This window comes from Cladophialophora yegresii, assembly GCF_000585515.1.
Source record: "Cladophialophora yegresii CBS 114405 chromosome Unknown aczIN-supercont1.4, whole genome shotgun sequence".
Lineage (NCBI taxonomy): Eukaryota > Fungi > Ascomycota > Eurotiomycetes > Chaetothyriales > Herpotrichiellaceae > Cladophialophora > Cladophialophora yegresii.
Window position 1 is genome coordinate 2,614,987 of NW_006913048.1, and position 27,278 is coordinate 2,642,264.

The 27,278-nt window shown below is 54.0% G+C and overlaps 10 protein-coding genes across 10 annotated transcripts; 6 read left to right on the top strand and 4 right to left on the bottom strand.

The window, feature by feature from the left end:
• Positions 1–1,130: 1,130 nt before the first annotated feature.
• A1O7_06284 (uncharacterized protein) lies at positions 1,131–2,212 on the bottom strand (the record flags this gene model as incomplete). Its single annotated transcript, XM_007760287.1, has 2 exons — positions 1,131–1,335; positions 1,410–2,212. The coding sequence occupies 2 exons, from the start codon at positions 2,210–2,212 to the stop codon at positions 1,131–1,133; spliced, it is 1,008 nt and encodes a 335-aa protein (XP_007758477.1).
• Positions 2,213–4,193: 1,981 nt separating this feature from the next.
• A1O7_06285 (uncharacterized protein) lies at positions 4,194–4,841 on the top strand. Its single transcript, XM_007760288.1, has one exon. The coding sequence runs from the start codon at positions 4,272–4,274 to the stop codon at positions 4,566–4,568; it is 297 nt and encodes a 98-aa protein (XP_007758478.1). The 5' UTR covers positions 4,194–4,271; the 3' UTR covers positions 4,569–4,841.
• Positions 4,842–5,115: 274 nt separating this feature from the next.
• On the bottom strand, positions 5,116–5,586 carry A1O7_06286 (uncharacterized protein; the record flags this gene model as incomplete). Its single annotated transcript, XM_007760289.1, has 2 exons — positions 5,116–5,456; positions 5,508–5,586. 2 exons carry the CDS (start codon positions 5,584–5,586, stop codon positions 5,116–5,118), a joined length of 420 nt encoding a protein of 139 aa, XP_007758479.1.
• A 792-nt stretch (positions 5,587–6,378) lies between these two features.
• On the top strand, positions 6,379–7,249 carry A1O7_06287 (uncharacterized protein; the record flags this gene model as incomplete). Its single annotated transcript, XM_007760290.1, has 2 exons — positions 6,379–6,854; positions 6,907–7,249. 2 exons carry the CDS (start codon positions 6,379–6,381, stop codon positions 7,247–7,249), a joined length of 819 nt encoding a protein of 272 aa, XP_007758480.1.
• Positions 7,250–7,549: 300 nt separating this feature from the next.
• Positions 7,550–8,277, top strand: A1O7_06288 (uncharacterized protein; the record flags this gene model as incomplete). The annotated part of the gene is made up of 2 exons (XM_007760291.1): positions 7,550–7,625; positions 7,673–8,277. The coding sequence occupies 2 exons, from the start codon at positions 7,550–7,552 to the stop codon at positions 8,275–8,277; spliced, it is 681 nt and encodes a 226-aa protein (XP_007758481.1).
• Positions 8,278–8,307: 30 nt separating this feature from the next.
• Positions 8,308–9,791, top strand: A1O7_06289 (uncharacterized protein; the record flags this gene model as incomplete). Its single annotated transcript, XM_007760292.1, has 6 exons — positions 8,308–8,545; positions 8,634–8,710; positions 8,825–8,885; positions 9,251–9,396; positions 9,517–9,633; positions 9,726–9,791. 6 exons carry the CDS (start codon positions 8,308–8,310, stop codon positions 9,789–9,791), a joined length of 705 nt encoding a protein of 234 aa, XP_007758482.1.
• Positions 9,792–13,178: 3,387 nt separating this feature from the next.
• Positions 13,179–14,552, top strand: A1O7_06290 (uncharacterized protein; the record flags this gene model as incomplete). Its single annotated transcript, XM_007760293.1, has 1 exon — positions 13,179–14,552. The coding sequence occupies one exon, from the start codon at positions 13,179–13,181 to the stop codon at positions 14,550–14,552; it is 1,374 nt and encodes a 457-aa protein (XP_007758483.1).
• A 1,208-nt stretch (positions 14,553–15,760) lies between these two features.
• A1O7_06291 (uncharacterized protein) lies at positions 15,761–17,254 on the bottom strand (the record flags this gene model as incomplete). Its single annotated transcript, XM_007760294.1, has 2 exons — positions 15,761–16,845; positions 16,915–17,254. The coding sequence occupies 2 exons, from the start codon at positions 17,252–17,254 to the stop codon at positions 15,761–15,763; spliced, it is 1,425 nt and encodes a 474-aa protein (XP_007758484.1).
• A 1,758-nt stretch (positions 17,255–19,012) lies between these two features.
• On the top strand, positions 19,013–21,193 carry A1O7_06292 (uncharacterized protein; the record flags this gene model as incomplete). The annotated part of the gene is made up of 1 exon (XM_007760295.1): positions 19,013–21,193. One exon carries the CDS (start codon positions 19,013–19,015, stop codon positions 21,191–21,193), a length of 2,181 nt encoding a protein of 726 aa, XP_007758485.1.
• A 3,896-nt stretch (positions 21,194–25,089) lies between these two features.
• A1O7_06293 (uncharacterized protein) lies at positions 25,090–25,899 on the bottom strand (the record flags this gene model as incomplete). The annotated part of the gene is made up of 1 exon (XM_007760296.1): positions 25,090–25,899. The coding sequence occupies one exon, from the start codon at positions 25,897–25,899 to the stop codon at positions 25,090–25,092; it is 810 nt and encodes a 269-aa protein (XP_007758486.1).
• Positions 25,900–27,278: the final 1,379 nt, after the last annotated feature.

Sequence of the window (27,278 nt, forward strand, 5' to 3'; positions counted from 1 at the left end):
ATAGAGGATGGCCTCATCATCGAACATTGTGGAGAAACGTGGCCCAAGCACCTCACAGTATGCACAGTATGGCTTGGAATCGGAGCCTCGAGGCGATCGGCCCGAAGGCTGCGTTGTCGCTCAGGGTGCAGCTGGAGAAGCTTCCCTCCACTGGAACAACTGCCTAGGTACATACTCCGTACGTACTGTGTACACGAGGTAGTGGCGGTCATGAATAGGGGGTAAACGGCCCAATGCGGCAAGGCGAGCATCCCGTTTGGGAGCTTCCTGAGGTACTGTGTTAGGTGCCATGCACGTGGCGCTCGCACGGCTGCAAGCTGTTTAGCGACTGACTCGATCGATGACTCGGGCCTTGCTCGGTGCCAAGGACGCCGCTTCGAGGGGGACAGATCCTGTGCATCAGTACCGATCGGCGAGCTCGGTTTGATTGGGCCTTCTCCTCCAGATCGGCTAGCCAGGTACAACAACGCCCACCTACATTGACACGCCCGTGCTGTTTGATGCGGTGCCAGAAACGTGCGGTGATGCGGACAGCGTTGCCCATGACGAAACGCACCCGACGTCGCGCGAACCGAGCACCTTCTTTGGGTTGCTAGAGCACTCGTGAGTTGCATTGAGCCAGACAACCTCACGCACAGCCAGTCACCAAACAGGCGTGGTGCGACTGCCGACGTGCCTCTGTCATCTTCACTGCGTGAAAGGCGAAGGGGCCACGAAGCCGGCGGAGGTCGCAACTCGTACACCCCCGTCGAGATGGCCACTTTGATGATTCTAGGCAAGTCCTTAAAGGCTTCTGATCGAGGTGCGCGTCGGTGGAAACAACTCTGTGATGTCGCACCTCGAATCTACCTAGTCGTATGGGCCAGGCACCGTCGAACATGCTTACTATGTAGAATTCTATGCTTGTGCCTATTTCGACGGGAAAGAGGCCCCTAGTACGAACCGGATATCTTCATCACGGCACACGAACCCGCGAGTCCATCAGCTTCGGGTCTCCTGACACGCTCTCGTAGAACTATCGAGACAGCGATCTGCTCCACCTGGTTGACCACTCCTTGTCCGAAACCTTTTTATAACCTCCCTCGAAAGCGTAGCACACAATGTAATGGTCGCCCCAAGATCAATACCACTCAAACATATTGTCGGGAGTTCTTTTCCACTTGCATCTCCACGGTCTCATTGGGCGGCGTGGACGGCATGCTTGCGCCCATCGAATCTTTGACGGTGGCTGGGACGATCGAAGTTGATGGCGGTGGAATATACGCGCTCGAAAGCCGAGGGAAGCAGAAGCCAGGATGGAAGACTGTCTGCATGATTGTGGCGATTATTACCATGCTGTGGCAGGGCGGTATGGTCAGCTTGAAATCCAATGGCCACGCAAGAGGGGCGCAGAATACAAGTGGACTTACCATCCATCAAGAGCAATAAAAGCAGGCTCAAATTGCATCACCGGATTCGCCCAGCCACCAGCCATCTCGACGATACGGTAGATGCATCGAACAACAATAGCCACGTATGCCAGGACAAAACCATACACGAATAGGCGGAACTTGGTACTCCCCAGAAAATGTACGGCCTCAGGTGTGAAGGGTACATTTTGGCCTTTCCATCGTTGAAAGACATACCAAGATGCCGCGGTGCCGAAAAAGAACAATGTCACAACCTGGAAAGCGATACCGGCCATCATCAAGTTGTCACCGGTGTCCTGTTGGGATTGATTGTCATTGGCGGTGGCTGCCATACCGCCTCCGATCGCCTGCAGAACCAGGGAGACCAAATCGCCAGTGATGAAGATCCATGTATACCACTTTGGCTTGATGCGGGAGAACTCTGGGCCGAAGCAGAGAGTGATGTGCTTCAGGACGAGGTAGATGGCTGCCGAGTTGAATGCGGGCCCAAGAATCAGACAGCAGATCTGTATCTGGAATCCGATCTCGCTGAAGGGATTGTGATGGAGAATGACGCGGCCAACATAGCCAAGTGCCTGGTCAGCGCAGGCCAGCACCATGGCGATGAGGTAAGTCCAAGTCTTGTAGCGGATGCCAAAGAGGAGTTGCAGGGCGCCGCACAAGGCGAAGACAGCAACGAAAAAGGCATTTGCGCCGATACTGGGATAGTATCCATAGATTGAATGCTCAACCGGACATCGTGGTGTTACTTCGGTGCAGTTGCTGAGAGGGAGGTAGAACGTCGAGTTGTTGGGTTGGGCCATCGCTAACGTTTGCGAAAATCGCAGAGCCACGATTTTGAGCGTAAGGGCCTTGGGAGGAATGCGCACCGACAACAAGACGGTGAATGTATGTCTTTGAAAGATTGCCCACCGCTCGACTGCGGTACGGACACTCACCTATATGTATTGGAAGGGGCTTGTGGACAATCAGGCAGCCATTAAAACCGAAACAGTGATTCACCCGAGTCTCGACGAGGCAAGGCAAAGCAAAGCCTTGCCTCGGAAGGTCCGTTATCTGCGCATTCACGTACCACGTATTCCACCTGCACCGGCTGGGCGGCTCGTCGCCCGGCGTCTGTAGGCCGTTTCGAATGCTACAGAGCCAGAAAAGGGCGCTCTTTGCGATATTACGGATACGTGAGGCTGAAATGGGTGAGAGGAGTCATGATGGCTAGCCGACGAATGAGATAATTATTCTGTTTCGGACAATCCGCACAAACTGTTGGGTGACTGTGCCGCGTCGACCAAATGGGACCGGCGGCTTGTGGTTTGATGCCCACGACGCATGGATAGCCAGAGGTTCCATGCTTTAGCGGGCCTTTGGGACGGGAAGATGAATACACCAGCTTGTGGAGTGATCTCGCAAGAATGGCCCAAAACGGGTTACTGTAACAAGGGCAGGGCAGGGCAACATGCCAGCGTCGTCGGGCAAGGCTTCAGGACTTGCCCACAAGATATGCCAATGGAAATGGAGCTGCCTGTCGTTCGGGCGCAATAACCATACGTACTCCGTACCTTCTTGAGCTGTGCCGTGTTTGTTGCTGCCGCTCGCTGCAGGCCGACCGCCCGACGTCGTTCAGCGATCACAAGAGGCGCTTGGTGGGTGCTTGGCGGTCGGGGGAATTCATCTTCCGCACGGAGGGTCCGCGAAAGATTCATTTCTTGCTCCATGAATTGAGGTAATTGTGTCTCCTTGTCCATCTGACACGAGTAAACTTGCTGACCGGAGTTTGTCCAGTACAACAATGGTTCTAACTTTTCTTGCGACAGTGTGCATCTCTCAATGGCGATTCCCGTACCTCGTACCACGAACGAGATACGAGATACAGTGACGCGCAATAAGTTCGAAGACACCCAAGAATAGAGAAATTTCCGATTGGACTGGGTAATTTCAAAATTTACCCAATTGGCTCGCGTAGGGCTTGGTATCTCGTGGTTTATTCGAACTTTTTGCACGTCACTGTATCTTGTACGGAGCAGCATCTGACATAACGGGGAACGTCTGCAATCGAGACATTTGACCTTCGTGCTTCGCAGTGTCGCTTTGCAGAGCAGTTAAACGAGGCCAACTTGCCGCATGTTTCGCATCTTACAGATGCCATTGAATCACCTTTCCACTCTGGAACTGAGCAGAACACCCGCGGCTCGATCCAAACGACTCTCGTCTTGAGATCTGTCGTGCAAGGCTGGCGATAAGTACGGCACGCCAGCTTAGCCCAATCATCGACTGCGAACACAACTTCAGCCAGGTCTTCGCGTTATGCAATGCTCGGAACCTTTGTCAACCGTGGTTGACGGACGTTGCTGCCGTCACAGACGTCATTCGACCCTGGGTCTTGGTATGGGAATCTGGATGACTGTGGGAAGGACGTTCAGCATTCCTGCGCGCAAGTCAACCACGTGTATTACTGTCTTCAAGCCTGTCCACACACACTAGAGCTACGAGTTGAATGTGACTCCAGCAAGGGTAGGCAAGGGTACAGCATACGGGCCCCTTGACAAGCCCCATTTCCGGAGACCAGTTTGTCGTTCACATTTAATGCTATACGCAATCTACCGCCCTTGTCTTTTACTAACAAGTCAGCGTCCCAAGTCTTGTTCTAAAGTGAGATTACAATGGCGCAATATATACCTTTGCTGAATGAGAACAGCACCAGCGACAACGGGGACGACCACAGACAACCCCGAGCTTTTGGACATAGGCCTCGGAAGGGTTCCAGAATCCTCCAAACTGCGCAAGTGGGAGCACCTCCCCCAGTGGCGAGCGAGCCCATCACGGTGGCAACCCGCTCTAAAGTGGAATCGACGGCTAACAGAAGACATGCCGGATGCTAAGACCGCCGCCTCACTTGCCTTCGCCTACTTCGTCGCTGCTCTGCTGCGGTTCCTACAACCTGGATGGTTGAAGAAAAAGAGGGAATTGCACAGCACCGCTTGTCTGGGTGCGTTAAGAGGTTGGGCTGCTCTTCCCGTCTTCTGGTTCCACATGTTCTACAACAGAAATTGGGCTCTTCAATTAGTTTGTATTCGGAGGCTTTCTCAACGGACGAGCAATGGTCGAGGTCTCCTTCGTCATTTCGGGCTATTTAGGTACTCAGCTATCGCCTTCTCAATGTGATACGGAATCAGCAATCCGGGCCTTCTAAGGGCTTGGCGTTCCCGACTTTCAGAAGGTGGTCCCGCGTCTTCGTCCCCCACGGGCATTGGCTTGTTGATCGTTGCCCTGCTGGCCCGTTTCCGCTGGTCTCGATGGGATTTGACGCTGGATTCGTTTCCCGCCCAAATCTGTGACTGGGCCAGGGACTTCCACCCGGCCAGCAACCCCTTTGCTGATATCAAGGGCTGGTGCTACACGGAGGTATTCCGCATGAAATATATGGACCCCATGTGAACGATCCCCGTCGAGTCCAAGGTCAAGCAAACCTTGAGTATTTAGAATTGTCCATCGTAAGAGGAACCTGGTAGAAGACATGGATCTTTTTCATATGTGCAATAACTGTGTAAACTTAAACCTCTATCCGGTCCTAGAGCCTGTACAGTTGCTCGTAAGCTTGGGGTGAGTGCCCTCAATCTTCAAGATTCCATCATATTTCCCGTCTCATTGAACTCAATTCAGAGATGAGAACGAGGTTATTCGATCTCCCGTTGCACGGATGAGGACATCTTTAAGCAAACATGCTGGCCCCTCCACTGGTTATCGCTTCAATCTCCTCTTCCGACCAGGGCGTCCGCCGGAACCGCTTGGGCAGTTCGTCCCGGTCAAAGAACTCGCCCTTCTTAGGTTCGACAGGACCCAGTTCCCGTCCGGCGTGGCCTCCAATGCGACCGTAAGTCACAGAGCTGGTGGTGGGTGCGGAGAAGGACGGTGTAGGACCACCGCCCCCATTGCCGTTCCCTCCTCTCAGCGGACCATGCTGTTGAGCTTTCGACCGGTACGAGGCGAAGCTTTCGGGGAGCGAATCTGTGGGCGAGGCTGGGTGGGCGTGAGGTGTGTGGTCTACTGATTCTGCCAGAGCCTGTCAGTAGCCGACCATATCTTAACGGGACTGTGACATACTGGGCGGTGTTCTTTTGCCCAGGAATTTTATGAGGGGCTTCCTCTGGTGGGCTGCCCGTAGGATGAGTGAGGGGCGCATGATGTGTTGTTGTTTGGTGCGCTGCTGGTTAAGCTCCAACGCAAGGAGCTGAGGCGGAGGGTAAACGGACTTGGAACTGTTGCCGGTGCGCTTGCGCCAAAATCCAAGCTTCACTGTCGGCGTTGTTGGGCCTTCATTAATTCTATGTCAAGCTAGCTCTTTTGCGTGTGCGCTTTTCGCGATGAGGGCTACCAGTTGACGGAAGGGTGTGGGAGCTTGCGGACGCTCTTTGCAGCGTAGAGAGGAGGACGGAGTCAGTTCAAGAAGAGGGCGAGAGCCTTGCTCACGCTGATGGAGAGTTCGGGTCGTTCAATAATAAATACAGAGGCTTTCGACAGCTCGGACCTTTGCCGTGGAAGTCGGCACAACGGAGATTCAAGCGAAGCTTAATTAGCGTCGCTGCATCATTTTACCGCTTCTGGCACGACGCTCTCAACCATCTTTCACTGAACTGTGGAGTCAGATATAGGTACGTAGTCTTCTACGGGGTCGAGGTACCGGTGGAAAGTCCATGTGTGAATATCAGTGATACACCCTTGCGCATTGCTCCTTGACAGCGAGAATGAGCTTCGGCAGAGTCCGTTACGTGTGAGCCGCTATCCGGCAACCTCAACTTTTCGATATGTCCTTCGGCGAGAATTCGTCGCTCAGCTGATGTGTCTCATGAGACGCCGGAAATTGTCACGCTCTCATAACGCTTCGATAACGAAAACCCGAAACTTGATCTCGACATCCCAAGGCGGGCCATACTAGTTCGGGAACAACACCGGGTAGACTCCGAACTCAGGTACCATGCACCAGTTAGCACTCTACGGTCAGATCCGAAAGGATGACCACCATCGAATGCTCCAGCAATTGGCTGGCTTTACTCGCATGCAGCCGCAAGATGTAAGAGAGATCCAGCTGGTCTTCAAAGCTCGGCAACCACCCGGGCTCGACCTGGTGCAATCTATCGGTGCATCCAACCTGGCCTCTCAGCAACAGCAGGATCTTCAACGGGTCAAGCACATGCTCAATGCTGGGCTATACTATGTCCACCTCGTTGGAGAGGTGTTACCCGAGAAGAAAGCTAGACCGACAGAAAACGAAGATGTGACCATGACGGATGCCAACAGTAGTGCTGAGGGCAAAACTTCGACAGTGCGGTGGTCGCTCGATTTCAAGGATACTCCTGAGCCTGGAAAGCAACCTGTGAGTTCGAGGATGGTCTCGAGGACGCCAATGGAGGAGGGCAACCTCATTCAATTTCTGGGCAATTTTGGCTATGAGTAGGTGTTCCGGGCTCTTCACTCCAAGACCGACGGCTGATTATCATGACAGGTACGTATCTCGCTACGTGGTCATCGGCTCGAGGTTCTATGAAAAGGACACCACCATCTTGGTCCACAAGGTCTTGCGCCTACCTGAAGTCGGTCCAGGAAAAGCTGTGTCGGACAATACGTTCCTCTCCAACATCGAGGCGCTACCTGAACTGGACAGGTCCGGGAGTTACATTGTCCAGGCATCGATTGATATCGTTGATGGAAACAACCCAGAGCTCAAGGACAGAGCAACCCGACAACTACTGGGAATTAAAGAAGCGTTGAAGCAAGCTGTTGATCTTACACCAGGCGATAGGCTGGCGCTGGATACGAGGCTTCCCGCGACTTCACGTAGAACTTGAAGAGAGGCAGCACCGCCGACAAAGGGCCAGCCACGTGACTCTCGTGATAATCAAATGACCGTCTTTTGACGCGATCCGGCGCGTTGGCGCCTGGACTTCAGTCTTCTGAGTCTCATCACCCACTCATCTGATGAATGATTTCGAAGAAGGAAGACTGCACTTAGCATCATCTCAGAAGCCTCTTTACAGCTGAATCTGGCTCCCCGTCTATGGCTCGTTACGCCAGGTCGTCTTCAGTACGCCATCCCGTCTCCCCACCAGTTTTCCCCTAATGCTTCTCTCCTCAATCGGTTCCACACCATGAAACGATCCGTACCTCCAGCAGGTTCCATATCACCGCCTCTTGTGAAACGCAAGATCGAATCCACCACCACAAGTATGGCTGCGAGCAAGTTCTTATGCTGCAACACTAACACCTTGTAGACAGAGCGGTGGCAAGTTTCTTCAAACCGGCTTCACAAAAAGAGCCAGAGAAAATTGTATGGCGGACTGTTGAGAACAGCCTCATCATTGGCCGATATGACGCATCCAATCCATCGCCTCAACAGCGTACCTTACCTGTGAAGATTGCCGCCTTCGATCTCGATGATACGCTTATTGTTCCTAACCAAGGGAAAACGTGGAACAGATCTGCCACCAGCTGGAAATGGTGGGATGCATGTGTGCCTGGTAGGCTGAAGTCTCTCCACGATGAGGGCTATCTCGTCGTCATTCTCAGCAACCAGTCTACCATCAGCTTGAAAGATAATAAGAAAGCGCTGCAGAGAGACATGGCGAGCCTTACCAACTTTAAGAGCCAGCTCAGTACTGTCCTCCACCAGCTGGACTTGCCGATCAGCGTTTATGCCGCAACGGGCCAGGACAAGTATCGAAAACCACGGATTGGTATGTGGGAGGCGGTCGTGGAGGACTACGATCTCCAAGCCGAAGGGGCTGTCGATATGACGGAATCGTTCTATATCGGTGACGCTGCCGGCAGAGAGAAGACAGATAAGAGGAGGAAGGATCATGCCACGTCCGACAGGTAGTCCTCCCCATCATTTCATGAACCAGTTCAAATGCTCACCGATGGCAGGGACCTTGCGGCAAACATCGGCATCAAGTTCCAGACACCAGAGGAATTCTTCCTCAATGCGCCCACGGAGCCATACGACCACATCTTCGAGCCCAGTAGATATCTTCAGGTCACCCAAGCCGCTGAGGGAACCACACATGATGCAGCAGCTCCTGCTGTAGCCGCGCCCTTCACCAAGGACATCAAACAAGACATAGTCGTCTTCTGCGGAAGCCCTGGCGGTAAGCTCCCACCTCCCTACCGCGGGCTGTTTCGTTGTTAAGGCAGTCGTTCTCGCAACGTGCATGCAGGCTAACAAGGATCCACCAGCTGGGAAGAGCACATTCTTCTGGGACGTTCTCCAACCCCTCGGCTATGAGCGCGTCAACCAGGACATACTGAAGACAGTGAGTTTGCTCCCAGAGGAGTCACACAGAGAACCCAACTTCCCCACCCTCTGCATATGCGGACCTTCAAGTGGCAAAGGTCTCGACGGCTGAGACAATGCTATTTTGATATAGCGCGATAAATGCGTCAAGAAAGCGCGGGAGCTTTTGGAAGCAGGGGCGTCCGTGGCAATAGGTATGTTCAATGTTCTTGTGGCTTTTCGACCCTGCATTTCCCCAGAGCACAAGCTTTGCTTTGGATTACCTCTTTCCCTACTGCAACGATACGCAGGCTAGACGAAATCGACCCGCATGACGAGTGGGGGCTGGTGATATGCCATGCCTGTATATCTCTCGCACGCATGCGATGTCGTTCTTGTACAACATTGCACGGTTGCTCCCTTACCGCCCTTGTTGGACACCTTCCCCAGGTTCAACCGGACTCCATGACGTGGTTCTTTCCCCGCTGTTCGACGTGTCAATCCGCCTATCGTTTTGTCTCCTTGCTCATTGCGCTAGTGCAGACTTGAACTTGCTCACAATCTGACGCTGATGTGACAGATAATACCAACGCGAACGTTGAAACTCGGTCGCACTGGGTTAAGCTCGCCCGCGAATTCGATGTCCCTATCCGCTGTGTGCGTTTCACGGCCTCGACACGCCTAGCGGAGCACAATGATGCCGCCAGAGCCTTGAACACGAACATAGTAAGTATCCATTCTTCACGCTTGCAATCAACCCCAATCCATCACTCCTCCTGATCATCAGACTCATTGCAGCCTCGCGCCGAAGAAAATCAACACTGACTCCTCCTCCTCTGCCACCAGATGAACCCTGAGAATCGATCTCAGCTTCCCAGCATCGCGTTCCGCTCGTTCCTACAAAGACTCCAGGAACCTACCCTTGACGAAGGCTTCCAAGATATCTACAAGGTGGATTTTGAGGTATGTCATATGGTCTCGGCCATGGGCGATGGCGCCTCGTCCTGCGCCCCACTGTGTTGGCTCGAAACTTGCTCACCCAGTTTGGCATATAGTTCAAAGGCACCGACGAGCAGAAAAAGCTCTGGTCGAGATACTGGGTATCAAAATACTCAACATGATTGATACTCCCAAGAGAACCATATCCTTCCGGCTATACCCAGTGTGAGCTGGCCGACTTTACTCATATGGTTAGGCTACAGACAGGCACGCCAAACAGCCTCCCTTGTGGCCGTGTGCACGAAGGACAGGTATTCGTATTAACGACTAAGGCGCGCAGCGCAGCGCAGCAGCCCTGACTTCCAATCGTCAACTTCACGAAAGCACTTTTTACCTTGTTCTGAATATGTGGCACCATATGGTCACTCGAGGACGTTGGTCGTGGAGTGGCGCATAGTGCGCACCTGCGATTATCCTTACTCAATTGATCATTGGAGACGACAATGCAAGCCGCGCAAATTGGAGCAGTCTTGGGACAAAGGCAGCCGGACGGTCAAAGAGGCATGGTATTGGAAAGATCCACATGGCCAACCGAATGATCATTTTGGCCTACGTTCATTCAAGTGATTGAGTATCATCCCTAGGAGCGTCCTCGCCAGTGTGCCACTCTTTCATGCTTCCACAACAGCCACAGAGGCAGACACAAAAATACAGGTTTGAGCTTCGTCTTGGGTGCTAGCATCAAACAGCCCTGAGCGTGAGGACGGGGAAATTTCTCCCCGGACTCTTTCGCCATGGGGCTCACCTGCGGAGACCTTCGCAGCTCAAAGAAATTATCCGCTTCTGTGGGACAACACTGATCACAGTCCCCCAACACTTTCCACAGCCGTGTGCTTTCTGGAGCCATGGTTGAAAGGCGCATACAGGGGTTGCCGGCTGAAAGCGCCGAAATCAGATGCATGAAGAACGGACAATCCATTGACCATATGGCCAGCTGACCCGCGATCGAGTAAGGCCGATAGGCTGAGGATCGAATTCTACGCGAGCTATCTCAGAATCTCCCATGGGTGCCATACTGGAAACTCGTCCATGTTCACCGTTTTTTGCCAAATTCGCATGTTCCCGGCGGATGTATGCTTCATTTCTGGTGCATTCGTTACCATGCCGGCATTTTCATGACGCGATGCGACCTCGCGCCACGGACAATTGTGCATGGCTCACTACTGGGGTATGCTTGTTCCTGCGCCGAGGGTATTACGGAGTACTCATACCCAGGACCAGCTGCACCTCATATAGGCTTAGGAAAAGACTGCCACCATTGGGAGCAGCTCTCGCGGAAAGGCGCTGCCAAGCGGACAGGCGCAACCTAATGTGAGAAGTGCGGGTCGCTCGAATCGTCCCGATTTCACGCGGAGGTTGGGATGGGAGGGAAGAAATGGGATCAAAGCCGTCACCCACGTTTTGAACCTTGCCGGAGCTCGGCTCCTGGCATAAGCGTCCGCGGCAGATTTCCTACTGAACTGAAGCGGGTGAGACTAGATATTTCAATTTCTACAGCTACTGAATTTTTCTGCCTCAGGCGTGCACTGCTGCTTTTATGAGACGTAGTTCACAGCTATAGCCACAGTGGCCGAGGGAAGCCGAGGTGTGGCCACGAAAAGAGGTTTTGCTTTGCACGTCCCCGGAAACCCGTTAGAATGGTGGCTGCCGGGCACTAAGTTACGGGTTTTCTTACATGGCAAAGTTTGCCATGTGCTGCAAGCTTTTCATCACTCCCCTGGGTGAAGGAGCAGAGTAGCAGCGCCGGACGGGAAAATGACCACTTTCGGCAGGTCGATAACCTGCATCAACGGTGATGGAGGGTGATGAAAGTGGGATGTTTGCACGCCTGTGTATATCTGATACCGTTCCTGCATGATGGTTGACAGGTGGGCTTGCAGTGCCTGGCTGCAAGACGAAGCCCTTCATGACGGGCGGAAGCAGAAAGCGGCACGGCAGAGCGCACAAGCGCCATGCCACACAGCATGGATGCCTGGTAGACAGGTGCGACACTCCGTCCAATGCGTCCGAAACCCAAATGTATTTTCATGCTGCCGTCAAAGGCGCCACAGAAATGGCATCAGCCACTAGGACGAGGAAGTGGTTGCTGTGGTAAAGAGGATCTATGCAACAACCCGGCCATTGCTACTGCACCAGGTAGGAAGCAGCTTGTGGCTCCGGCAGTGCACCATCAACGACCGTTGATTCTCTGACTTGGATATTCTGGCTTGTCAACAAGGATAATCCAACAGCAAGCAAGGGGGCCAAGCTGTGCGAAGTAGATCTGAAGCACCGCGCAACGAGTCACCGAAGAGCTCACAGGAGCTTGCAGGGCACATCCCGCGCCATGAAAAGATATCAAAGATGGCACAAAAGCTCAGACATGTCGCAATGGAAGCCAACACAGCCAGCACAGCCAGCTCTCTTCTCAACCCACTCGCTTGTTCTACATATGCCCCCCAAGCTGCTTTCGAATTGAGTCAGTGATTCACCCACTTTGATCTTGACCGAGGCATACTGGAAACACATCGGCCTAGGGTTTTCAAACACGGCATCATTCCTCACTGGACAACCAACAACACAAGCCGCTGGCGGGAGAAGAGTGATTGGAGAGCCACGTGGGTAGCAAGACAGTTGAAGAGGTAAGTAAGCGTTGTTGCGCGAAACTCTTCCGGTGTTGCTCTCTCTACGTTTCTTGAGCCATGACGCATGGCGCTCCCCGACGTGGTGCTGATTCGAGGCCTTTGACCTTGAGTTCAAGCTACCCAGTCTTGGGCGCTGTCAACGCGGCATCCCTGCCGACGTCGGTTGTTGAGTTCGCCAGGCTTGGGAGCCCCGGAGCCACAGAGCCAGGGTCTTGAGTTAGTGGCGCCCCCGCCCAAACCGACCGACTGGGCGGCGAAGGATTGGTTGAGCACAAGCGTTGCCCAAGATTTTCTTTCCAACGTCCAGCCACTCACACTCCTGTGCTCGCTGCGACCTGTGTTGTGCCTGGCTGAGTTGTCAACACCTCTTTTACAGATGGCACTTGTTGACTGACTGGCAAACAGGACCAGCTCTACTGCCTCAATTTGTCCAGTCAGCCGTCACCAGCGGCCAGCACTGCCCCGGCATCACTGTTTGGCCCGCGACACGTTTGCTGTGTCGACCTCAGCAGCAGGACTTCTTCACCCTTGATTCACACAAACGCACTTCACCAACCCGTCATGCGCGCAACACTCCAACTGTGACCGCGCCCGGACTCCAGTCTCAGTCCTGTCTTCGATTCTTGTCATCGCCCTTGGGCATGATCCCAGGCACTTACTCGACTTCCTCTACTGCACTGTAAAACTCATCACGTTTCTGATATTCGAGTCACTATGGAGCACACAGCTGTATATCTCTGCGATGCGCCTGCGCCTACCAGTCACTCTTCCGCCTCCTCAGTCAGTCAGTCCTCGCCCACTCAATCAATGTTCTCGAAAGGCCATTCTTCGCGAGGTTCCGGTTCTTCGATCGCGTCCTCGCCTGTTCCTCGAGACTCTCTCGACATGTTCGGTGCGGCGAAAAGGCTGGAGGACGTGACAGAAGAGCCCCAGGAGAAGGACGAGTTTGACGGCTACACCCTGGTTAATGACGGGGCATGTGACTGGAGTGATTACGACAAGGCTCTCTCCAATGACTATAGTCACCCTTCCCCTACCACGACTCCCGTGGACCCGGTATGGACCCTGGGCGAAACCGACAACTGGCTGCTAAGCCCTGAACTCCGTCAGCCAAAGAGGAGAAGATCGATGGAGCAACCGCTCACGAGTCACGGCAATCGCTTGGGCTGCAGATTCAGTTCTCTGTCACGACGGTGGAAGAATCGATCTGCTGCTAGCCCTCAATTGTCCATCGTCACGCATCACAGCTCGCCTGCTTCTCGATCTGGATCCTTGACCTCTTCACAACTACGGAGTCCAGCTCTCAGTGCCATCTCCAGGCACGAGAGCGGACTGCCTTCATCGCCGATCTTGCCGTACACGAATGACGCCCCATTTTCAGCTGAGGCCAGGCCTATGGACATCGCGCAAAGTGCCAAAGAGGACGAGGCAGAGGCAGGTCAAGCTACAACGCCTCTGCTCCCGCCTCTTCTCTCCGAGGTCGGCAAGAAAGATGAGCCCATACATTCACCGCTTCAGTCACCCGCAATTGCTCCGACCACTGCCCTAGTGAGCTCCCGAGCGTCTCTGGATACTCCTCTGTCATGCCTGCCGTCGCCGCCGCTTTCCACGAGACCATCGATGGTTTCGATGCACGGCAGGTCCCGTACAAACACCCTGACGAACTCTCCCTTTTGCGACATTCCTTCGTCCCAACTCGTCGAGGATACTGCTGACCCGTGGGATGCAAGACTTGGTCACGCCAACTTCATAATCCACCCGGAACCATATGTCTCCGAAGTGCTCGACCTGGACTCGTACGCCCAGTACCGCAAAAACTGGGATCAAGCTCGGACAAATTATGCTAAGCATATTGCCAGAACTGTCGAGCATTATGGGTCTACCTCCAAAGTCTACAAGTTGACCGAGGAAAAATGGGCTTCGGTCGACAATGTCTGGAAGCGGCAACATGATTTGATGAGAACTGCTATGGCACCCGTTCTCGCTCGGTTGAGCGATGGAGACTCGGAGATGCAGGACTCGACTGCATCTAGTGCTGTCCTCGAGAAGCCATTGACCAAGCTGGTTGTTCCTCTCATTGATGACAAAAGCGGCAAATTTCCAGCGCTCGGCGACGGCGAGATTGTCGGACCCATGTCTGTTGCTCGACCACGTGTTCTCATCACTGACCACGACACGAACCTCGGAGCGAAGAGCCCACCACTGTCACCTCATAAGCGCAATCTGCTCAGATTGCTTTCCGATATTTTCCACAACTGAGCTGAGCAGCGTCCACTACCCTATCATCACTGTACACAAGTTTCTCTTTTCACCATGTACCCCAATTCTCTTGGACCATACAGAACGACCTCAATCATCAACGTACTATTATGGCTGGAGTTTTCGAGATTTAGGCACCAAGGCGAATCAGATGACCTCATGGTCCAAAAAACCTCGAGATCGGGAGCAATCCCCACTGCCAACAATACTCTATGTGTATCATCTCGCGGTGACATCGGCACCTACACTGAATTCGGGCATGATACCGGGTTTTTCCATGACGATAACGACCTACACTCCTTTGACGAAATGAATTGATCCGCGATTGAGCGCATATATGATCACGACTTGCAGACTTCAGCACAACGAAGCGAAGCGTACCGGCGTAAAGAATTTCCCGTGGTGTTCGGGGGCAACCAAACTTTCCAGGCTCGGAGCTGGCTGGGGCATAGTTTCTATTGCTACTATTACTACTAAATGGCGGCTGTCCTACATCTACGACCTCGCCAGAGGATTGAGATAGATGCATGTTAGCGCAGTCGGGCTTTACCATCTCGGAGGGATAGAGGGCGTTGAGCGGAGTGAGCGATAGATGGCAAGCAGATGGTTGCCAATGACAAGTCGACGAGATGCAGCAGAATGTGGAATGAAACAGAAGTTGAACTAAAGAATTGCTTCTGCGAGTCGCGATGTTGCCCACCATCGCACATATCTGATAGGAAGGAAACACTTGAGTCTACCTTGCACTGAACTTGTTAACTACAAGTTAGTCATCGAGATTTTTAGTACCTAGTACTACTTAGCGGGTACTGTCTAACGACAAGTAAAACCTACTCGGAGCTCGCCTTCATCTCACCTTGCTCCCTCCCACCTTCGCACTCACCTCCTACTTACCTTCGCACTCACCTCCTACTTACCTTCGCACTCACCTCCTACTTACCTTCGCACTCACCTCCTACTTACCTTCGCACTTACTTCGGTCACCCCCTCCATGCCTGCCGACATCTGCATATGATTAGGCAGGGAAGCAGGTATTCTGGCGGATTTCGAGCATTGCTATCCAAGTCATCTATAGAGGAACGTCCAACCGTTAAACTACACTTCTCGGAGGTCACGACCAATTTCCGGCCAGCCTGTTATATCTGGCCTTTCAAAGATGCCCCTTCGTATCTGCCCTTTGCCCCGACCATTTCGACTTGGGCATCTCCTTACAACGCTGCAACCGCAGGGTGGGTTGAGGGGATGAAAATCGGCAGGTCGGGAGCCAGCGTCGCCACCGAAACGTGCGGCCAGGCTAATATGCCAAAGTCCAGCCTCACGTTTTGAGAATATTGAATTTGCGTCGAAGTAAGATCGATCGTCTTCTTGCTGGTGAGTTTCTTTCCCACCTGGATGTGGAATCTCGGGCCGGGGACATCAACTTGATTGTCAGTCGGCAAAAGGTCCGTGGCGTCTTTGTTTGTGTAATCATCCGCTGGTATCTCAACCTTGTGCTTCACAATCGACACCCAGTATTGGCATGTCACGTCAGTCGCATTCGCGTTGCCCTTCACCGCATCCTTGAAGAACCCTTTCGTCTTGTCACCGTCGGCAAGGAATGCTATGTTGGACACGCCGCCGCCTCCCAGGTTTGGATGTCGAGACTTCAGAGTAAACGTCCAGTGGCCGACAAACTGCTTTTTCGCGTTGATGGCTTGAAGGAACTGGTTCGGATTGTTAACATCGGCCAGAGTGAGAACCTTGGTGTCTTGAAACTTTTTCAGGTTTTCTGGTTCACGGATCCTCTTGTCAACAACCTCGTCTGTCATGTTCTGCAACCCGCCGGTGGCTTTGCCGATCGTCGCAGTCCCCGTCACGGGAAACGGCATAATGTTTATATCCGGAATCACGGGCGCTGTCGGAATCATGCTCTGTGGCTCGATGTCTTGAGTGGTGAAGGCAGTTCCGTGTGGGATCGACGCCATGCGGGAAATCGTGGCCGGGTTCTTGGGCGAATCCGTCGCAGGAGTCAACAAGAACAGGCCTTGTTCAAAATGAATAGCCACCGGGTCTGTCAGGTCTGCTCTGCCGGTATCCTTGTTGAGCCGGTCAGATACCGTCTGCTGATAAGGTATCCCGGTCAGGGCCACATTCCCTTGAGTATGGAATCCTCGATTGGGAATCTTGCCAAGGACGGAGCCCTGCATGAATTGCAGCCTCTCAATCGTCAGGTTGATCTGGAGAAGATTGTCCTTGCCTTTATCCTCGCCGAACCCGTTTGTGGGAAGGAAAATCGTGTTCAAGCCCGACCCCACTGTTCGACAGCGTTAGCCACGAATCTTATGGGTTGATGGGACCGACACGGCTAGAGACTTTGCCGCACGATCGCCTACATCGACCAAGGGAAGAAAGAGCGCGTACTGAAAGGTGTCAGCTTGAGCAGCATTTCGTTCCAGCCAAACATACCCGAAAGTCCCCACAAACTTGTCCATAACTTTACCCAACGACGGATCGGGGTCGGGGTGAAAGATGATGGTTTTTGGCACATCGACTTTCGGACCGGCGACCAGGAAACTTTGATGATGCCCCTTTTGTTCGTGTGACTCGCCTCCACGACGTCCATCCACCGCCCGGATGGAGAAGCGCGGCGCGACGTCGAAGCTTCTGGTATCATCGGTTTTGACCTCGGCGTGGGCAGGCCCGTCCATGTCCGGCAACCCCATGGTCACCGAGAGGAATGTTGAGAGGAGGAAGAACGAGACCTGGAAAGGAAGGCAGATTCGGAGAAGAAGGCAGACCTGATGGAGGAGCGAAGCAAAACCTGAGCAGGTGAGTGATAATGGACTGAAACCGTCTTGGGCCCGAAGGCATGCCTTTCTCTTAAGTATCCGATCCAAGTTTCAAGAACGTAGGTCTAGAACCTCGTTTTGACATCTGACCCATGCGCCGATGGGTTCCATAGCACGACGTGCAGATTAGGGTACACCTATCGTATGAGCAAGCGTCGGGTTCTTTCGTTAGACTCAGATGCCCACCACACCATGCGCGTCAGCCGCAGTGAGCAGCGCATGGCACACCTGAAGTGTGGAATAGCAGTGCACCGGCCTGGCAAGGGCGCATCCTGCATGCTCTTCATCTTGTCTTGCAGGTTACCGATAGGAAGCTTGACAGTGCTGGGAGGACTTGGCCTTTGGCCGAGCATCATCTTCCTCCGATGCATGAGCATCCTCGATGTGTTGTCCTGCAACAAAAGGCTGGCTGAAGGTTTTCATATTGGACACGGTCGTCGGAAAAGAGGCGGCCAAGCTGAAGCGCCGTTGCTCAGCTCCGCTGCACGTCGTCGGATCGCGGCCAATGGGAGGTGCTCTGGCCGTGATGTGGCTGGCGAAGCAACCACGAGGCACAAGCTTCTAGACGTCTCCCGATCCCAGATCCTATCCTCTGGCACATATTCGGGAAGCCTCTGATGCCACTTGTCCGCTGCTTTGTGCCTGAATCCACGTGCCAGCCGGCAACGCCGGTCCACATCCGTCACGAGCACATGGCGCGAAGTGAGGGAGATGCTCACCAATGGCCGTGTATGTCTCTGGGGACTACCCGCCACTCATCGCATTGTCTTTTCCTCTTTCGGGTGGGCGGTAACTGACGGCTTTAGACGCATCCGGGCAGCGTCAAGCAAGCTTATCCCGCTATTCGCCCTTCCCACAGCTCGGCCCCATCCGCCTCGCTCGACTACGCCTCAGCAACGCCTCTCCACCCTGACCGACTGCATTCAAGATGTTGCCTTGCAGTATTTCAGTAACTGCAGCGAGGTCTAGGTGTCTCACCCGAAAGGGAATGCCGATGCAGCACACCGCGAACATTCTGGTCCTTATCTTTCAGCTTCGCTTCTCTTTCCGCCTTTCCGTCAGACGTTCGACAGCAAAGCATCGCCGTCTTGCAAGGCGCCAACCTACGTTCAGGAGCTGCTGAAACGCGCAGCCGCGAACCGCTGAGGATCCGTCCAGACTTTTAAGACGCATGGTAATGTCGACCGTCAGGCAGGTGGGCTTTGGCCTCCGTCCATCGGAAAGTTCTGGGGCATTTGATGCGAACTCGAGATGAGCTAACACAAATCTGCTGGTCGAGCTGAAAGTTCTCGATGTTCACGACGTACGCAAGCTTCTTCAGGTGCATGAGCTGCAACCGTTGCGCGAGCTACCTGAACCGAAGTCCCCGTGTATGCGCGAACTGAAGGAGCTGAAGGAGCTGGACCCTTGAGGTCCAGAACAATCTACAGAGACCACACCTGCAGAAGTATGGATTGAGAAGCTCGGACAAGCTTTGGGATCTGGGAACATGCAGACTACAAGTCGTTTGAACCAGCCATTCTTTTCCATCGCCAGAGGTTCTTTCATTCAAGCCGTCTACACAGCCTGCAGACGTAACTGTGACAAGCTCAACCCTCATCTACTGTCCTTTCAACTCTTCCGAAAGCGAAGATGGAACCAAAAGACGTTGGCAAATGGGAACCAGAATTCCAGCTTTCAAATGTCTGCATCCACGCCAGTCTGCTCCCTACCAGCGTGGGTGCCGGCAAAATCCTCTACTGGGGTCGCCGCAAGGACCCCAGAAACCAGGACCTCACAGATGTCATCTCGATGCACGAGCACCAAACTTCATCCTTCATCATGGATCTCAACGCCAAAGGAAAACCAAGTACCGCCACCGCAAACGCACCGAAAGATACCAAGGGCGACGACGTAAATCTCTTTTGCTCGGGACACACCTTCCAGCCCGACGGCACGCTCTTGGTGGTTGGTGGCCACTGGCTAGACGGAATGGGCATCAAGCAGGCTTGCATCTTCAACCCCTTCGAAGGGGAGGGCAAATGGATCCCAATGCAGCCCATGGAGCGCGGTCGTTGGTATCCCACCGCCATAAAGTTGCCGGACGGCAGCATCCTCGTCGTCTCGGGCGCGGCAGGCGGCAACCCCGATCCTAACCCGGAACTCTGGCGAGGAGGCAAATGGGGGAAAGTCCAATATACCCAGAGCATGATCCTCTATCCCCGCCTATGTATCGATCCAAAAGGCACTGGCGCCGTCTTCATGTCTGGCCCGATGGCAATATCACAGTGGCTCCACCCCCCGGTCTTCGGCTCTACCAATACCGTAGGCGCCTGGGACGAGCAGACTGCGAAGCGGGAGGGCGGCCAGCGCGAGTATTCCCCTTCTGTCATGTACAACAGCGGCAAAGTCATCTTCATTGGTGGCGGAGCCGATGGAGACAAAGTACCCGAGTCGAGCTGCGAGCTGATCGATCTGACAGAGCCTACCCCAAAGTGGAAACAGGCTAAGCAGTCCATGGCGTTCGCACGCCGACAGCACAACGCCACCATCTTGCCGAACGGTAAGGTCTTGGTGACGGGAGGTTCCAGTGGGGCAGGCTTCAACAACGTAAGCTTCAAAGACGCTGCCCACAAAGAGAGGTGGCCTGTCCATACACCCGAACTGTGGGACCCCATAACTCAGGAGTGGACGAAGATGGCCCCAGAGGGATTCGACCGCTGCTACCATTCCACCGCTCTGCTGCTACCAACTGGCCAAGTCCTTTCCGCCGGTGGCGGCGAGTGGATCCCTGACGATACCCAACAATGTAACCACCAGGAGGACACGCTCACCAATGCCCAGATCTTCAACCCGCCCTACCTGTTCGACGCCCAAAATCAGCCCGCCACCCGGCCCACGATCTCAAACGCCCCAGGCAGTGTCGACTACGGCGGCAAAATCACCGTCACTCTCGGCGCCCACGATGATGTCGGTCGTGTGACCTGGATGCACATCGGCTCGGTCACGCACTGCAACAACCAGTCCCAATCCTTCCTCGACCTGACTTTCAACGACAAGAGTCTTCCCAAACTCGAAATCGATGCTCCAGTCAGCTCCAACATCGCCACCCCAGGCCACTACATGCTCTTCGTCCTGAACAAGAAAGGTGTGCCGGCCATCGCGCCCATCATCCGCCTCAATGCTGCCCCTGCGCTGGTGCCTAGCCACAAAGTCCTGGCCAAACATGTCGCCGTCGAAGACCACGTTCCCCTCGATCTCCACGCCCACAGCGCCCAGATGGTAGCCGACCAGAAGCGTCCACCCGTCGTTTTGGGCCTCACGCCTCTGTGTCCATACGGTCTCGGTCCCTGCTGGGGCGGCGCCTACGAAGCTCTGCAGCACATCTCCGACGTCGAGCTCGTCCGGCCCCTCCCCAACAAAGAAGACTCTCTCGCCTTTGTCTACACTGCACACGACATCCTCCCGGACATCGACATCTGGCGCAGCGAGTTCCAGCGGCTCGCTGGCGGCGCTTACACCTGGCGCGGCATCGAGATGACCTTGTCCGGCGTCGTCACCGCCACTGGCGGCGACGAGCTCACCCTCGCCGGCAACGATAGTCGCCCTGACCTTTCCCTCGCGCCCTTCCAGCAATCCAGCAAGATCGAGTGGGACTTGGCAACATCCTCCCTGAAGCCCATGTCCGAAGCCGAGGCCGGGGCCTACAAACGTCTCGCCGCCGCCGTCACCAAAAGCCCAGGAACCCCCCTACAGGTCACCGGCACCCTGCAGAAGCTTGGCGACGGCAAGTTTCAGCTTGACGTCAAGGACTTTGAGGCTGTTGGTGCTTAGGACTCGTACCCGCGCCTCTCTCCGGCCCCTTCTTTCAAGACGGTTCATGCAGCAGTCTCCATAATGTCCATGTCACGGTTTGTTGCCAAAGCCTCGTCTAGCAGCCTCGCGCCACGGTATTCACCGCAAATACTGCACTCTGATTGGCTGGATTGTGACCCTGCGCAATACTGTACGAGTTAAAACCCAAGGCCTAAACTGCGCATGGAGGCACTCATTCCATAGACCTCTGTCTTAGAATTCATATCATAATAATACAACGTTGATTGCAACAGATCGTGCCACTTCGCCGGACGCGCCATGATAGTCCAGATGGCGAAGTACTAAAGTACGTCTTGTTCCACTAGATCTGTCGAGTGCCCCATGAAGATATTCGTCTACTAGGTATGGACTGTCCCGTCAAGCCGTCAAGCCGTCAAGCCAACGCGACAGTACGCTGCCGATCATACAGCGCATTTACTTCAGGCGAGGCATATCCGGGTATCAGTCAGTCACGTTGCGCGAGCTCGAGTCAATCTCGTATCCACGCCCCCTTCCCGACTTCCCTCTCACTGCCTACATGTTGTCGGTGGTCACCCTGCGATGTTGTGGCCAACGCTGTTGCTGTTGCTGTTGCTGTTGCTGCTACATGCGTTTCCTGACCCCCTTCCAGTCACTACCCAACCATCATTGGATCTTCGGCTCTTCTGCTCTTCGGCTCAAATATAGAAACTAACTACCTGTTGGTGCATCATACATAGGCGCTCACGCGCTATGAGCTTGACGCCAGGGACTTTAGCGAGGTCTGTTTTTCGTCGGTTTTGCGGCTTCCAACCATGCGAAACTCCATGGCCGGTGCCGATTGTAACAGACCTGTACTCTAGGGCGAGCCGTGGATGAGCACAGGACGGCATCACCCTATGTAAGCCGGAAGACGGGTGAGCCGCGGACAGTTTTTACTCATCTCTGCCACTTGCTTGGCCGTGCTCGAAGACCGAGTACATACAGTCAGTCAGTACCTTTGTCCCTCCTTATCCTATCCTCCGTGAGGTGCGTAGCGACGGGTGGTACCTTTGCCTTTGGAGGGTTCCCGGCTTGTGTGGTACGATAGTGAAGGAAGGGCAACCCCTACGGTACACCTTCGGAACGTCGGCCACGATTCGGTCGCAATTTTCCCCTTGTCCGCGCCTGTTGCCTCGTGGTCGATGACTTCCTGTTCGTGTGGGCAAGATGGGGGTGGAGATGTCGCTTGAGCGTACCACAGTCTAGTGATTAAGGGGATGCATTCTGTGCGAGGAAAGCGACGACGCACAGGCTACAGCACCAAGCGCGTCTTCGAGAATGATTGTTTCCATCTCGGGTCGTATTTGCACGACCACCACCACCACCACCACCATGAGTGCAAAGCGCAACCGACCGAAGTGAAGAATGGAACCTGCCCGGTGTGTTGGATCTTGACAATTGGTGGATTCGAAATGTCGGTTACTGTTGTTATTCTACTGTACCTGGTCCATCGCCAGTGTCGGTTGTCCATTGCAAGGGAAGGAAACGTAACTTGCCTGCTTGCCACTCTCTCCGTGTGTGGGTTGAGCGATAGAATGCACTGCAATCAGGCCGCCCTCATCATGCCGCAAATAGGAGCTGGTTGCGGCGGAAGTGCGATGTTCAAAGACTCAAAAGGAAAGATGCTGTCCCCAAGGATATCGACACGCCGGGTGGGGTGCGCGTATCGTGCGTTGAGACCGTCGCACAAAGGGACATGAAGTGCAGCAGAGAAGGATGACCGCTTGCAGTAGCTTTTGAGCGAACTGCTCACCAGGAGAGGAGACAAGAACGAGACAACGCCCTACATAGATGGGATCGAGAAGCAATAATGTAACGTCGCTCGTCTCTTGCCTCGTGTGTTCTTTGGGTCGATCATTCATTCGTAGCCTTCTCACTCCGCCGGAGCAGTGCGTATGGGCTTCTTGCTACCGTACTCCGTGTTAGACGTCTCGAGGGCCATGAGGCAGGCGATGGTGGTTTGCGTGGGGCCCAGGCTGTCCCTGTCTCTGCCGGTTTCCTGGTGCATACCCGCGGCTCCGGTGTGCTGGGATGTCGATTGAATGCTGTCGCCGCGGCTGTGTAGGGCGAGGGTGGTTCCATGTCGGTGGCGTACAGATGCAGAGGGCGCCGTCCAGTAAAGGAAGAAGGATCAAGGCTTCGTCGGGACGAGCGAAGACGAACTTATGAATGACTTCTGTCAGACAGGCTGGAGAGCTAGGCTAAGCTCGCCCATGCCAACCTGGAATATACCCCATTCTCTTCGGGGATCTCCAGGCTTCCCGAAGCCTAGACGATCCCCCGGAGCTACGACATTTTTAGGGGCGCACTGCGAGCCTAAGAAGAACTCCCGGTGCCTGGAACTGACAGCGCCAGTTAAACATTGCAGCTAAATCAGTTCGATTGGTGCCATTCCTTATGACTATGCAGCACAAGCTATGTAATGCGGACAGCACTTGGTTTCACCAGCCTTTGTCGCCTAGCTACTCACGCTTCACACCACGAGAAGGTGGCTGTTCCGACTTCGCGAAGCATCCTCCTCTTACGCTGAGCTTCTCTTCCCAGCCTCTTGCCCTTTGCCTCCACGACCTATTCGTACCTGTGGAGCTATTCTATGTCGTTTGTGCTGTATGTTCAATTGTTCTTGGCTCGTCTGATGGACACCGGGACCATTGGCGTGTGTGTTTTTTTGCTGCGTGCTGCTGGGAAGCTTGCAGTCGTCAAAGTTGTTGTACATGTCGATGGGGAGAGACGCGAATGAAACGCTCAGAAGTATGTCATCATGGCGTACTGGGGGCCGCCTTTTGTGTCGTAAGTCATTGCTCGTGGTGCTGTAGTTCCGCTTGTGGTTTATGGTGTATGCTTCGATGCGTTGCTATGTGACCGGTGCTCAGCTTTGTGCTGCCTGTGGGTCCGGTTGTTGATAAAGAATACAGTTGATACAATTCCGAATCTCTGATGGGGGTACTGTTGTTCCGCTTCAATTGCTGTGTGATTGTCCAAGTGCACAATGTGCCTGCTGTTGGTACACTGAGAATGTCCTTGATGTGGGTGTTGCTGTCCCACAATCTCTGCTGTGCAGTAATTCCGATGCTTGTACACGGAACAATATGTCCGATAGTACATTTCTGAGTGGTTGATGGCCGTCTTGGAAACGCCACATGAGTTGTCATCTTGTGTATGCCTCTTACTTGCATAGCAAGGTGACCAAAGTTCGACTGTTCAAGAAGACATCGTGGTGCGCTGTACCGGAGTGCCCCTGTCCGCCGGTCGGACAATATGATCCAGCCAAGTCAGGAAATTGGCTAGGTGCTTGTGGCTGCTGGCCACGCCCATCCCCACCATTGTTGTACGATGTGCATTGTCATGGCTGATTCCAGTATGGTAGGCCGCTTTTCACTAACCCCGCCTGTCCCGTATGTGGCACACCCAGCATACTTAGGGCGATTCCAGGATAGTAACAGCATGTGTTGTGCATACTCATGGCGATTACAGGATGGACCACGGTTCCGATCCCCACCAATGTTGTATGACTTTGATACTCACGGCGATTGCAGGACACATGGTCCCCACCGATGTTGTATGTCTTGTGGTGCCCGTTGTCGAGAGCCGATATTCTCATGAGTTAGACTGCGTTGTTCTTGACGCCCGGAGAGGATAGACAGTATCTCAAACTTCTAAAAAGAGAGAGTAGAGGCCATATCAAACACCAGACAAGCAGGAGGCCGGCGATCTCAAGGTCAGATGTTCGCTGACTCGGAAAGATGCCAAGATGTTGTCAGTTGGCAAGAGAAAACAGTATCTCGGCTTCCACTTGAAAACCGAGTAGAGGCCCTCTCTAACGCCAGACAACAGACAACAGCAGCTCAGAATTGTCAATTTCCAGCCAGGAGGGCACCGAAACTCCACTCCCCATCTGAAGACACCCCCACCGATGTTGTAAAGTACCCCTGTGATCCGGCAGCCGTGAATGGGCTGTTGGGGGCGGCGGTGCTCCTGAAAGGAGCAGAGGGGACTTCAACGGCCGTATCCCCGAAGGAATACGGCAGCGGGATTTCCTCGCCGTTGGGTAGCCAGTCGGCGACCTCCCTTGCAGGAAGCTCGAGGTTGAAGTCGCCAGACCACGCGCTCATCTCAAAAGAGAGAGGATCCCAAAGCTCCTGTTGGGCTTGCTCGGCGCCCGTGCCATATGTAGATATGGCGTTGGCTGAGGACGCCGAGAAGTCCCAAAACAGGCCTTCCTGCTGCTGGGCAAGAGGTAACTCTGCCGCAACAGGCGGGACAACCGGCGGCGACGGCAAGACAGGAGCAGGAAGATCGGCCTGTGAGGCAGGCACCACCCTGGTAGCAGCATTTGCTACCCTAGGCCGCCGAACACAATCGACGATCTGGCCTGGCGTGAGCAAATGCTTCGTCGCCAGATGCCGCTTGAAGTTGTCAACACGTCTGTCACCGTGCTTGCACAGATGACAGGTGAATCTGTCTTGGCCGTGACTGCTCCTCACGTGCCGCTGCCAGTTGGACCTGTCAGCGAAGTGCTTCGGCTTGGGACAGGCATTGCACGACCAACGATGCCCGGCGTGCACCGCGCGGATGTGCCCTGCGAGGGTGCTCTGAGCACCGTACACGCTGGAGCAGCTCGGGCACGGGAATTGAATGTGAGGGTTGCTAGGCTGCGGCGGCATCTTGGGGGTGGTTAGTGACGCCTATCTTTAGTATGAAAAGCTTTAAGTACCTTTAAAGACTAGGAAGTTGGTAACTTCAAATAGATGCTCTGTTGTATGGTTTATTGTGTTCGAAGCTCTATGTCGAGTTGAATAGAGCTTTGGAGCTGGTGTTAACTCGAGGTCGAACTGTGAGAAAATGCAGGGCAACAGAAGCACAGAGGAGGAGCTTTATACCCTACACAGGTCAATGGCCAGGTCAATGGCGCGAAGGCCCTCTGCCTTTCAGTTCACACGGTAGCTAATGCATTAGGAGTACCAGACTTTGCGAAAGGCTAACATTGTTAGGCGCAAAGTAGGAGTGGAGCCAATGAATAATGGAAAGAGCATGGATGCTGTTGTCCTTGAGACCAGAGACGCCGCCGGGTTGAAGGGATTGGCAGCGCGCTGCTACAAGAGCACTCTGGCAGAGGGACAAGCGCCAAAGGCTATTGTGAGGTTTTTGTGGTTCCCTGCATGCCAGTACTTTCTGCTTGTCCACGGCCGACACCTAGGGCATCAAAGCGCTGGTGGAATCTTTGCCCGAGGAGGTTTCCGTCTTATCAGCTGCGAGCTTCGGTGCGGCATCGAATACAGACCATGCACGATCATTGTCGAAGCAGCGATGTCTCGGCATGCGCCTTCCGCCATAGACGCCTGCAAGCCTGGAAAATCTGCTCAGCGATAGTTTGAAAGCGATCAGCTTGGTGGCCTGCGGTAGGGAGTCATCACAAGCTGTGAGAGTGGATGTGTCCAAGGTCCATCATCAATCGCGGATCCTTCTACGGCGCTGGACAGTCCTTGAGCACCTCTAACGGTCCTATTGGAAAAATTTGCACGACAGCAACTCTGTTCTGTCTGAGGCTCGGTTCTGCAGATTCGTTCGTGGACATGTCCTGGGCTGTAAGGCTCGCCAAGGACTCAACAGCGATCCTGTGGAAAGCAGGAGAGATTCTTCCGTCGAAACATCGGAACTGTACCAGAGATGCCATCGTGTCGGGGGTCTTGCCTTTTTCCTGTTTCTGCGACACATGATCCCGATAGCTCTTCACCAGGGGCTATATTTTCGAGGGCAAAGAGAATTCCCTGTGATTTCGACAACACCTTGCCGGCGGTTAGTATTGTCCCTGAATGATTACGACGAGCTTCAATGTCTGTAATTAGCGGAATACGATGCCAGAGTAGGGGCTGAAGCGATGAGAGCGTCCAGCCGCGCAGTGGTGTTTAGGTTGACAGATCAGCGAGATCTGAGAGTTCGGAGAGATGGCGTAAACGCGCGAGTCAAAGGCGGGTGAGAAAACGGTGTGGGTGGCTCCGCTCTAAGCTCGCTAACGCCTTATTGGCGGGACGCGTGGGTCTTC